The following is a 12,834-nucleotide window of genomic DNA, read 5'->3' as shown; positions in this document are numbered from 1 at the left end:
ATAAGACAAAATTTCACCGAGGTCTCGCTCGGCTAGGCCCCGTCCCGAGCAGATGCTGAGGGGTGAAGTGTGGTGTGGAAAGGTAAAGATAGCACTCACCGGTTCTTTAGCTTTCTGCGCTAACACTGCAAAGGTGGACAGCTTGCTGCACAGACATTTGGTGTGGGAGACTGCCGGCGATGGGAGCGTTTGGCAGCTCTCTGCGTCCCAGTTTTCTTCGCCAGCCTCTCTGTTGATAGGGTATAGCGACAACACACACAAACACACACACACACACAGAAAAAAAGAATGAATTAATTGGGTCATTCCACGAGAGAGAACAGGAGAGACCGTAGTGAGTTGTACGGTGCCATGAGAACTAGTCGATGACAACCCCACTCCACAACAGCCCTCGATTCCACTGGCCTTACTTTTAGAACGGGCCATCTAGTCTTTCTGAAAATATCTGCTTGTCATAAACACTTTCAGGGTCTTATGGCTGTCATACGTGCCTTCCATCATCCTCTTACTCAAAGTGTTCTCAATATGTCCTCAAAATGTCTAGCAGAAGCACAATTCCCATCGCTTACCTTTTACATCTTATTTTTGAACTATAATTATAATCATGTGATTGTTAAATCCTTCTTTCATTCATCCATTAACAAGTCATTATGCCTATATTTACAGTACCATTCAAAGATTTAAAAAATATTTATCCACACATGCTGTATATTTCAAATTTGCACATAATGTAGTTGTACATACAAAACTGTGCAATGTAATATACCTGTACATCGATTTTGCATATTGCTATTCCCTATTTTCTTCTATTTTTCTGTTTTTGTCATGTCAGTTGTTCTTTTGCACTGTAGAAGCTTCTGTCAAGAAAACTTCTTGTATGTGAAAACATACCTGGCAATAAAGCTTTAATGTTTCAACATTGATAATTACAATAACTTTTTTTTTTTTAACCACAACATTTCTGAAGAATCACCTGACACAGAAGACTGGAGTAATTACTGCCAAAACTAAAACAAACTACATTTTAAAATAACTTACATTAGAAAATAATTATTTTTAACCATAATAATATTTTACAATATTCCTGTATTTCTTATCTTTCCCCAACATTTAAACGGTAGTGTACATATTTACATCATCTATTACATTATGTCGGTTCATTTCTTTCTTTCTTTATTTTTTTGGACATACAAGTGGCCAAAGTGACCATGTGAACTTGACATACTCCCACATGTTCACATCTTAGGTTCAGGGAATAAATCATGGGAATTGAGTAGGGGGTTTTAAAACATTTGTTAAATGTAAACTGTAAAGCTTCGTGTTGATCCTCAGATTAAACTCACTGCTGAGGCCAGATGGTTGGACTAGGAGGAACTTCTAATTATGGATTCAGCAAATAGTGTTCAACAAAAAGCGCAACTGATTAAATACAGTATGTGTAACATTCTGAAAGCCAGATAAGGCTGCACATAACCAGTCAAGTGTTGGGTCAGTTTTCCAGCAGTAAAGGTAGTGCTGTGCTCTTTGCTAGTAACCTAAAAATGGTTCATGAATCATCACCATTGTGCCCTTGAGCAAGACACCTACTTAAGTCAACATGAAATCAAAATTCAGAAATTTCTCGCGAGCAATTCATCACTTCATGTTATTTCACAGGAGAAAACACTTTAGCAAATGACAATTTGTCATGTTGACTTTACGAAGTTACAGTGAATGAATCTTTCGAGTGAACAATGAATAAGTGAATTTCATCTACTTTCAAGCCATGATTTGTATTGTAAGCAGTAATAGCCTTTTCAGTTCACTGATGTTTCTCTTTTGTATTACACTCCTTTGGAGACTTCCACATTCTGACAATAGCATATATAAATTGACTTACTGAATCGAAGCTTGGCTGGGACATTACCATTTATATATCATTACACATTGATGTTGCAAATATATCTGAAAGATACGAGGACATGGAGTGAGTTGCTGAAGGAAAGGTGCACAAAACATGAAATGCGTGTTATGTACGCTTTAAAGTAGTTTGTCACGTGTGTACTGTATAATTTAATACGTTTTCGATAGTGCACAATTTGCTATTTGTATCACACAAACAAGTGCAGATGTGAATTTCATGATTAAACAGAGCAGAGTAAAATGGATAGAGCAATAATTGACAGAAATATTTATTTTGAATTCAAAAGTGAAGCACTTAAAACCTCTATAAACTACAGTAATAAGAGCCAGCTGCAACAGTATTGATAGACTTGTTGAAGACAAAGCCCTAGTTTCTTTAATAACCAGGAAGATAAATAAAGAAAAAATAAGCAAATGTTTTTTTGTGTACCATTACATCCCTAGTAAACATAGAAGAAGTGGTGCATTATAAAAATTATTTTATTTTTATCCTGGTAATATTATTTTATGGAGTAAAAGAAGGAGGTATTTTAAATGGAGTTTATGAGCCTGTAAAATCTACTCAAGCAGCAAAAATAGAGATAAAACCCAACGTCAACATTATTACAAGAATAAATGAATTCTAAATAAAATTATTTAACAAAAATAAATAAAAATTAAGGCACGTACAATTAAATTCTTTCCCGTAATTGTTCATGACTACATTCATTACTATTTTATGTTCCCTCAAGGTCAAATCCCTCAATGGACTAAATAGTTGTGCAATATTTCTGTTTGAAACTCAGCATCGTATTTACTAACAAGCCAGATTTCAGTTTAAATCAATGTCTTCTTTTTTTTCAGTGCAAACTTTCTATGCAAATTAGGCTTGATACAGATTGAGCTATATTCACTTTTAATTTGCCTGGCACAATTAACACAATTACAGGCTGTGGAATTTTATTTAAAGGAGGCGTTTGTGTAGATTTTCAAGCCGTCATGCCAGCAGTGATTCATCAAATGATGATCAAATGATGGAGAGGCACGTTATAATCAGGCATTTATCCAGTCTTGTGATTTAGATTGCAATTTCAATATTTTAAAGTGTCAGTTCAGGCTTCTGGATCCCAGCACTGTGATGCTGGACAGATCTAGTAAAGTATGCCAGATTGCAGTAGTCTGCTGCATGTTTCACAGTGTAGTCTCACAACTGCATGATGGGAAATGCAACATGCTAATTTAATATAGCCTACGCTAATCAATAAGGAAACATTAAGTTTGAGCAACTCATGCCTAGTGCTAGACTTTCGTGAAATATCAGTGCAACCTACGCAGAAGTGATACAAGACCACATCTGCATTGTCTACATTTTCATCTCTCTCTTTCTCTCTCTCTCATAAACATGCATCATTCTTTTCTTCAACACATATGCTCCCACTGCTAGAGCTCAATAAATAAAAACCTACCTAATGCAATATAAGTGCAATCTTTCTCTTGCCTTGATCTGCAGATTGACACTTCAGAGGCAACTGATCTGAGGCGACTCCCAGTCAAAGTCTCTCTGACGCCAACGAAACAAAGATGAGCCGACAGACACGTGAATGGAATTCTGGGTATTTCTAGTTAGGCTAGGATCAAGCACGGAGCATCAGGTGCAAACCTCCCGGGGATATTAATCAACAGCAGGTGAACAGGAGCAGGTGAGATAAGAGATACGGGGCTTTGTGAAAGATCATCTAAAACATTGTTTGGCAGGCGAGACAGATACTTTGCTTAGATCAGAAAGCATCCAATTACTGAGCTCTCAGAATGAGACAGGTACGCTGTCTGGACAACATCATTTACCACCCTTCGGGACATTATCTTTTATACAAGATTACACATGCTAGAAAGATGCTGTTTTGAATGTTGGTTGCCAGTATGGGATGGCTTCTAATTTAATTTAAAGTGCCACGTAAAGCCCATACTATATAAATATGGTAACCATTCAGTGCCATGGGAAACTATGTATGTAAATTCTACTAAAAGGATTTGTGTCAAATCTACACACGTGTCGTATCAACAAATAGCAATATTAAAATTTAAATAAATTTGAATATAAAAATAACACCTGATAGAACTAAAAAAAAAAAAAAGAATGAATGGAAAATAAAAAATGTAAATATATATTCAGTCTGGCAAATGGTCATGTTACAAATGATGTGAGCAAATGTAGGTATGTTCACACAAAAATGTATTTAAAGCTGTAGTCTGTCATTTTTTTTTTGCTAAAAATGATCCAAAACCAATGTTTGAGAAAATATATAGCCAGCTAGTAACTATCACCTTACTTTAGGTCAATTCATGTGTCATTACGTCACATCTCTAAATATAAATATTGATTTCCGGCTCATAGCAGATGGAATAATGTCAAAAAATAATTTTGATGGCGGATTGTAATCCAGAAAGGATTATACAAATGAAATTAAATTATATTCCAGTTTTAAACGTGCTTCTGATTACAGATAGCCTGGGATTACATGAGATTTGTATTTTAAAGAAAACCAGTTTGAAGCGAGCATAGTTTGCTTTTTGGGTTAAAAGAATTTCTTTATATGTGACGATCAGAGATTAGACTGTACATGAACTGAAATCTACAAGCTAATACAAACTATTACTTATTCAGGCAACAATGATGTTGATAACATGAATAATTTGAGAAGAAAATATAACAATAATAATAGTCTGCAGGGTTTGATGTGAGCTAATCGATCGTTAGATTAAATCACCATCGGTAGCGCGATTTATGATAATGTTTTTTTTCCTCAGTCAGAACAAAGCACAGCAGACTGACTTATTCAGATCACAGTATCCGGTGAAAATTCTAATTTGGGCCATATATTCCAAGACGTAGTTTAGAATCTGTGATTAAGTACAGGAATCACTCTGGTGTGGTGATTGACAGCTACGCATTCACCTCAAAACATTAGATTCATCCATGCTGCAGTGCAACACAAGCATCTTATATAATTCTGCAAGAAACTGCAATACCACGTTTTCAAACATAGATTCTCGACAAAGAGGCAAAACTTATGGCCTGCAGCTTTAATAAACTCTGCCTTTCTTTGAAACTAATGTTCAAAAGTTTTTAAAAAGACTCCAAAGGTGTGGCCACATTAGAGTTTTCCATTTTCTACTGTTAGTGTATGGAGCTCAGCCATTTACCCAGAGGTAATTTTCAAACCACGCAGCTTTCTGTTGGTTATTTGCACAACCAACTTGAGCCTGATGCAAGAATCTGTTGTCCTCTCATTAAATTACAGATCACATGGATTGCTCCTGAAATGGTTGGATTTCACCCATAAAAATGTTCCAAACAGTGGTGAATATGACAGCACTTAAGGGTTGTGTTTGCACAAACTGTATATTTAAAAAAATAAACCAGCCCTAAAAATGATACATTAAAAAGTGGGAATTGCCCCAGTCACTCATGTATCAACATAACATATGGCTTTAGACTCTGAGATCATAAATGAACCACAACTTCACCAAAACGGTCATGCAGATACCATTTAAGTTCATTCTAATTCCAGGAATAAATAAATTGAATAAGTCCAACACAATTTTATTTACAATTAAGCTCCTATCCAAGCACAAGCTCCATAGCCATTCCTATTCTTCAAACAGCATTTGAAAAAGCACATGGGCACCCTTTGTGCTTTACAATATTAGCCAGCGTGGTAAACAAACTCTGTGAACCTATTTATTTTTCCCTATGGTTTGAGGTTTTATTCTCAGTAGCTCAGTAAGCACTTTCACTCTTGTGCTGCCACTCAGTTCGTACACATGAAAGCAAATATACATGCTAAAAGCAAGGGCAAACAGGGTAACATATGGAAAATGAAATGCCACAGCAGTCATTTTTCACCCTTTGGTATGTGAGTGCGGCTCCATTATTTAATTAGCACATGCTGTGATAGGTTTAATGAACCAGCAGCGTTCTCCCTTCCTCATCAATGGCCCGGCCCGTGTTTGTGTTTAGGTCTCTGATTAAATGACCAGATCTACCATGACAGTAGTCTGGGGGGATCAGATTACAGAACAGGCCAAATTGACTTTGTCCCCTTTTGTTTTTAATATCCACTACAAGATGAGCTGCCTCAAACCACAGGATGAAAACATGAGATAAACGCTGGTAAAAGAGATCAAGCTGTGGTGGATTACAGCTGCCGTCGTCTTGACAAAGGATGGCGGCTAAGTTGGACTTGCGTCTACACTGAAGGCTGAAAATATGCTTTAAACAAACAAATTAAACGTGGATTCTGACAGCTAATCCATGTGAGGAACAGTTTTATTTCGGGAAGGCAATTAATTCTAATCTAGTTATAGGCACCTGCGTTATGAGCTAAATATGCCCTATATGATTACAGTGAAAGGGTGTTCAGAGAAGAATTATGAGAGTGTTAAAAATTAATGCAGAGCATAAAATGCTGAAAACAGGAGAAAGAAACACTGCGAGAAAGAAAAATGAGAAAGTGATCTGAAAGGGAGGAAGCGGGAGAGAAAAAGACTGATAATTAGCTCTGGAAGTATAAAGGAAAGGAAATATTACATGACGAGCGGAATACAATCAATCTGGCATATCCTTTTCACTATACAACAGAAGAATTTTCTGGAACTCAGTACATGCAAGACCATTCATAACCAATGTTAGCGATATATTTAGGGAAGTTCTGATAAATTCAGGAAAGAAAACAAGTTGGTTGGGGGAGTAAGCGTACTTCTTTAGGCACAAGGCTGAGCTCGATATTCCAGAGAAAAACAACAACAACATTAAAAACTGCATGATTTTGAGTGTTATATGGTTTTTATCTGAGAGTTCTTGCACTTTAGACACAATATTGACAGATCATGTTTTTTCACTGCAGATAAAAAATAGTTAGGGTTCGTTTAATTTCTGAATGTATAAACATTTTTTGAATGAACTGTTTGAGTGAATGATTTAAGGCAGTCACTTGAATGATTTGAATGATTTAGTGTGTTTGAATAAAATGTCTGAATAAACATATCTACTGTATGACTCAGTCAATCTCAATACATGAATGAATCAGTGGTTTTTAGAAATCGGCTGAATGAATCAATCTTATAAGTTACTTGTCGCCAACTACTGGCGTAATAATGTAAACTGCAGAAAGTCTCCACAACTAATAAGGTGACAGTCTGTTTGGAATGCACATCAAGTTCAGCAAAAATACTATTCAAAATCAATTTGCACAGTAAGCTTGAAAAGAAATTACTATGACTAGTACAAATGAGGGTAAGTTGTGGTTTAACATTTTATGATACTCTCAGGGGTATGGTAGTGGAAAATAATGTCCTCTATAAAACTTTAACACCCTCTTAGAACCAGAAGACTTTTCTAACCTGTTGTACTGTAGCTAGTCACTAAAAATCAGCATGAGCAAGATCTTGCTACATTTAGCTTTTTGGAGACTTTTGTTGGAGTCTTCTTCTCCTAAGAACTTCCTCCTGAGACTACCAAAGTCTGCAAATCAAAAGACTGAGATTTCTCATTAAATTCTTCCAAGATCAAAGTATCTGGACTATGCTATCCACATTGATTTAATAGCTCGATACTTGTACTGCATGTCAAACTAATTCAAATTTGCCCAAAGGATTTTAGGAGAAACATCTGAGACAACATTGAAACTTACACATACCTGCAAAACTACAACTATCTCTAAGCAATCCCTCTTTTTCCCATCTGGGCATGCTGCCTCAGATCTGAGCTACAGCAGATAGTGAAGCATTTAAAAAACGAACAAGGTTTCAACCGAGTAAGAAACATCATGTCGGAATGCATGGAAAGTGCTTGTCATTGGTCTTTCACCTTTGCTTTCCTGACCATAATTGTTAAGCTTCTTTAAAGAGATCAGCCTTCCTCTCTGTGCTCTGATGGGAATGATTCCAGGCAGGTTAGCAATACGTGCGACTAGCGGCCCTGAGCTACTGGTGTCACAGCTTTGTCAAACAACATCCAAGACTAAATTATCTGAACCAGTGACCACAGCCGAGAGCTAAGAACGTTGCTCCTTCATGACCTGACCAAATAATGGACAGAAAACTAAAAATAACTAATGAAGATGTAAACAACCAAACCTCATTTTATGTTTAATGCCATATAAATACCACAGATTCCAAGATTTTGAGTTTAATATACTAATGCATTCATTAACACAACACTCACAGGAAAGATGAGAATGTGATTTACATGATACAAACTACGACAAAAAGCTTTGATTTTTTCACTTTCCATCTTTCAATGCAACAAAAGCTTTGACTTACAAACTGTCCCTTCTATTGGTCATAATTATTTCTATTTGTTAAAAAAATCATTAAATATTTATGTACTCACCACAGTGGTGTAGTCTAACTCCACGCAGATGCTATATGTAAGCAGACAGACGCTTGCTGAGATTCAATCTGCTGGTGTTTCGATTGACACACTAACACTGTCCCCTGCCCTGGGAGCCACTCCCCCAACAAACACACACACACACACACACACTTGACTTCCGCCACACACACACACACACACACTAAACCATCAGAGGAGGCACTGGGTTATTTCCGCATCAGGTGGTTTGAATCTAAATATAGAACGCTGAATCTTTAGTGACTCACATACAAACTCAAATATACTTACTCATTGAAGAATAGCACGGAAAGCTCACCCAATGCGTGTGTAATGACATGAGCTCAAAGCAGGAAGAAGATTACGTAGAGAGGAACAAATATAAAGAGAGAGAGAGCGGCCTGGTGTAGAGATGTAGGTCTTGCCTTGGTAAGACAGATAATGGCGCATGAAGCTGCTCTCACGGCGAGATGGATTCCACATTATCCCAGTTCAGCTCATTTTAACCATAAGATGCTTATGGCTTACTGCCTCACTTTATCACAGAAAGGGAGGGGGTGGTAACCAGGGGTCGCACAGGTTGCGATATCACAGCGAGGAGGGAAGAACCGCATCCGCCCAGATATTTTGCTAAAATAAAAATCCCTGTAAGCCAAATGGCTCCAGGTATCACTATTAAGTTGCTGTGATTATTTTCTCTCGTGGTGTCATCAAAACAGAAGCCGTTCTAGCAGCTGATCCACCGTCCATTGAGTGGGAGAAAGTCTGAGTCACGGCCTCGTTAGAGAGAGAGCGCAATGCTTATTTTCAGATAATGAGCCGGTGCACAGAGAGTTCAGGAGTCTGTAAACCAGACTGTCCCGAATCACATGCCAAAAACATCCCACAATGCCTTCATCCTGCTGTAAACATATACAGCGGCTTTACCGTGACCTGAAACAGATCTGTGATACAGTTGTAAGTCTCTGCCATCTGAACAGAACATGATTTGAATTCTGTGCATGATACATATATTTAGTATATTTTTATGCACGGTGTCCTTGTAAATATTTGCATATATTGTTCAGGATCTAATGCTACATAAATATGTATTATATTATTATTTACATTTCTGTCATAACTCTTAGAGAATTTGGTAATGTACAAGACGATGTTAGTGTGTTTAGTTACACTTCTGCTGCCGAAGAGCAAGTTCTGAGAAATGCTAATGCCAGTACATGCTCAACATGCTGTTGTGACCATGTAAGAAATACTGCTGCTGCACATATAACAGATATGAAATAAACCCCATACAGAGCATACATGAATAACTCCGTAGCAGATCTATACAGGTGGAGCTGGGGAAGGTGGAGGGATTCTGCATTTCGCTGCATCTACTACGGCAAGCTCTAGCCAAGTATATGAATGTTGAACAGAAAGCTCATTTGCTGATACAAAAACAACCAATCAGCTGTGCCATGTGATGATGTCAGACCGAGTTGGGCCTGTCATACTGTGCCATCTAGAGTTTCATGACAGAACTTTGCATATATCCTTTCCACAGGAAAAGACGCTGCATTTGGTAGCTATCTCCATTTAAATTGCTGTTAATGACACCATTTTATTATATCTTACAGAATAACTTAAAACACAATCTTCTGTACCAAAATATTGTAAAAGTAGTCCGAACCACTTTACATCTTGGTGTATGTTTCACACACACACACACACACACACACACAAAAACACATGAACCTTTCACAATCATTTTAGACTGTTTAATTTAACTTCAGTTAATTTCATTTCATTTGAAACAGTCATAGAGCCAGACTCTTTCTTAATGGTCATAATTAAGCTTTAAAGCATTACATATTCCTGTTATTCTAAATATTTACAATATTCATGGTAAAGTTTCCAATCATTTAATAAAACCTTGAGATGCATTTCAACAAATTTGAAATCAGGTTTTAATGACCAATCCTCTGAAATTCATCAACAGACAGCATGACTTACTCATATTCATTTATATTTATTTCCTTTACAATGACAGTACTTTATTTTAACTGTAGTGTTAACAGCCTTGGCTGCTAAATATTTATATTTATATGAATGGCTTTCAACTAAGTTATTTCAAACATTTTACATTAAAGGTTAATAATGAACAGTAATTAAGTTTTAGGTTTAGCTTTTCATTCACGGTTTTTGTTTCATTTTAAAGCTATAAATGAAGGTTTTATTTCTCATTACAGTTTCAAAGAGATGTGTATGTGTATGTAAAGTCACCTGAATGGGTCATATAGTTTATTAATGCATTTCATTTTATGGGGTTCACGTTATAATTTACAGCTTGCAAAGACTGCGAATCCAAAGACTGTGACTGACAAATATTAATCTATTTTGCAAAAAAGGTGCTTTTAGATTGAAATAAACGTTGTTTTGTTAAAAAGTCAAATTTAGTTGACTGAACTCAACACAAGATCCGCTAAATTCTGTCAAACTGAAGTACAAAGGAGCCCTGTGTGTGAGTGGCTAGTAGCTGCATGCTTTCTCACAGCAGTGGAGTGTGGTGGCCTAAGGGTGATGGATGGCAGTGGTGCGGATTAGGAGCCGGATTAAAGCATCCATCCCATACCTACTCAGAAAAAGGTTGTTGGGATCAACATCCTGTTATTTACCCTGTCACTCCACTCCCTCTGGCATGAGCCCTGCCCCAATGAACAGAATGGGATTCTAGGTCAAAGAGAGAGAGCTGCTAGTGGCAAGGTCGAATCTGGAAAAATGTAATGCTTACTGTGTAATGAATGTGTTACCATACACGGTTACTAAAGCCTGTAGTAAACTGGGGGTTCGCTCCAACAAGGGGAACTGCAGAAGTAATATTAGTCAACACCAAATAGCCAGCTGAAGTCTAAAGACCTGCACTGTACTGGCTAAGGTAATTAAGTCTGTATCTTAAATGACTGAAATTATACACACAAGTGTTAAAAAAATGCTTCTCATGATCTTGAAAGAAACAAACAAAAAAACGTTCAATCTACTGGCTTGAGGCCTATTCACACCAAGCATGATAACTATAAAGATATAATTCACGGTATTAAGGAATATGATGAATGATGAACAATATAAACATTGCCAGCCATCCTACTATCGCAAGCTGGAGAATTTAAAGCTGGTGTGGACGCTAATATTGTTATCATTATAGTTATTGTTAAGAAGTTTGTATTGGGCTAGTAAGAAAAATTTCTTAACAAATAACAATAATAATAATAACAACAACAACAATTAGCCCATTTACTTTTGATTGTTCATTGTTAAGAAGTTTATATTGGGCTACTTAATAATAGTCATAATTTTTAAAGCTTCATTCGATTAATTTCATTTGTTGACCATAAGTAATCTAACAACCTCCCAAGTATCTCATGACCCACATTGTTCAGAACACTTGCTTTAGTGAACAATGCATGTACTGACAGGTGTTTTTGAAGCATGGCTGAATGCAAATCTCTGTGTATATCGGGCACTGCGATGGACTCAACTTACTTCGCTAACTCTAGACTTCATTGCAGCACATTTCTCATTAAAACAGAGGTAGGGCTTCGGAAGACAGATGGCACGGACATATGGGCATTTAAAACATTGAACTGTAAACACGAAGCCACGGCCAGCATAATGTCGAGCAGAGAGAAACATTTTAAAATAAACACGTGTAGCGAGCCATTGGATTGGTGTGGGGTTTTCTTGCCAGCTTTCTGCGTAATCCTTTAAATCGACTACGTACTTGCACACACTGACACACTCACAGATTCAGGCAGACACAATGAGTCGATGAGGGCCATGTGCTCACACACACACACTCAGCGGGAAGTGAAGCGGATGTCTGTGGAGATTAACCCTGTAAAAAGAATGATTTCTCAACTCAAGCTGTGCTAATGTCTCACAAAGAATCCTTAGATGAACAAATTACCTCCCTGTCTTATCATCTGTGGGCAGTGACTTCTTTAATAATTTCTTTTCTTGTGTACATGCTTTTTCTCTATTTGGAAGTCATCCAAATACAGCATAAGCCCACATCTAATGATGTAAAAAGTTATACAGAATCAGATAATTTGATAAGAGAATCTTGCAGTTCAATCACTATTCTACTAGGCTATTAGCATCAGGTTTAGTCCGCTTTGCAGGTCATTATAGCCAAGTACATCCTACTTCTGAAACAAAATCAAACTGACAAACCAATCAATCAATCAATCAATCAATCGCAATACACTTCTTTTTTGTGAAATTTAAGGGTGGATAAATATGAATAAGATTATATTTAAAGACCTATGTTTAAATAAAACAAAGATAACTGAAGTATGTACAGCAAGAAAATAGATTTAATGTGTTACTTGAAATTTATTTGTCATTAAATTTACAAGAAATTTTTGAGTGTTCTCAAAACTGTTCCTACATCCAATTTTCAGTGTGAAAACTGTCAGAATTCCAAGAATAATTCTAAAATAAGATTTCATGTCACCAGGGTTTTATCAAAGCTATGGGGGAACCAACGGAGCATTTAATTCTTTTAGGATAATGTTGTTAAT

The 12,834-nt window shown here is 36.7% G+C and overlaps 1 protein-coding gene across 16 annotated transcripts in view; it reads right to left on the bottom strand.

The window, feature by feature from the left end:
- Window positions 1–12,834, bottom strand: part of adgrb2 (adhesion G protein-coupled receptor B2) — a 232,946-nt gene that overhangs the window by 60,302 nt on the left and 159,810 nt on the right. For all 16 annotated transcript variants that reach the window (XM_043217683.1, XM_043217691.1, XM_043217679.1 and 13 more), the window contains one exon: window positions 100–229. In XM_043217683.1, coding sequence (XP_043073618.1) covers window positions 100–229 — 130 coding nt within the window. The remainder of the gene's footprint in view (window positions 1–99; window positions 230–12,834) is intronic.

The sequence above is a fragment of the Puntigrus tetrazona genome, chromosome 19, assembly GCF_018831695.1.
Source record: "Puntigrus tetrazona isolate hp1 chromosome 19, ASM1883169v1, whole genome shotgun sequence".
NCBI classification, from domain to species: Eukaryota; Metazoa; Chordata; class Actinopteri; order Cypriniformes; family Cyprinidae; genus Puntigrus; species Puntigrus tetrazona.
Note: the sequence above shows the minus strand (reverse complement) of the source record. Positions and strands in the feature narration are given on the sequence as shown.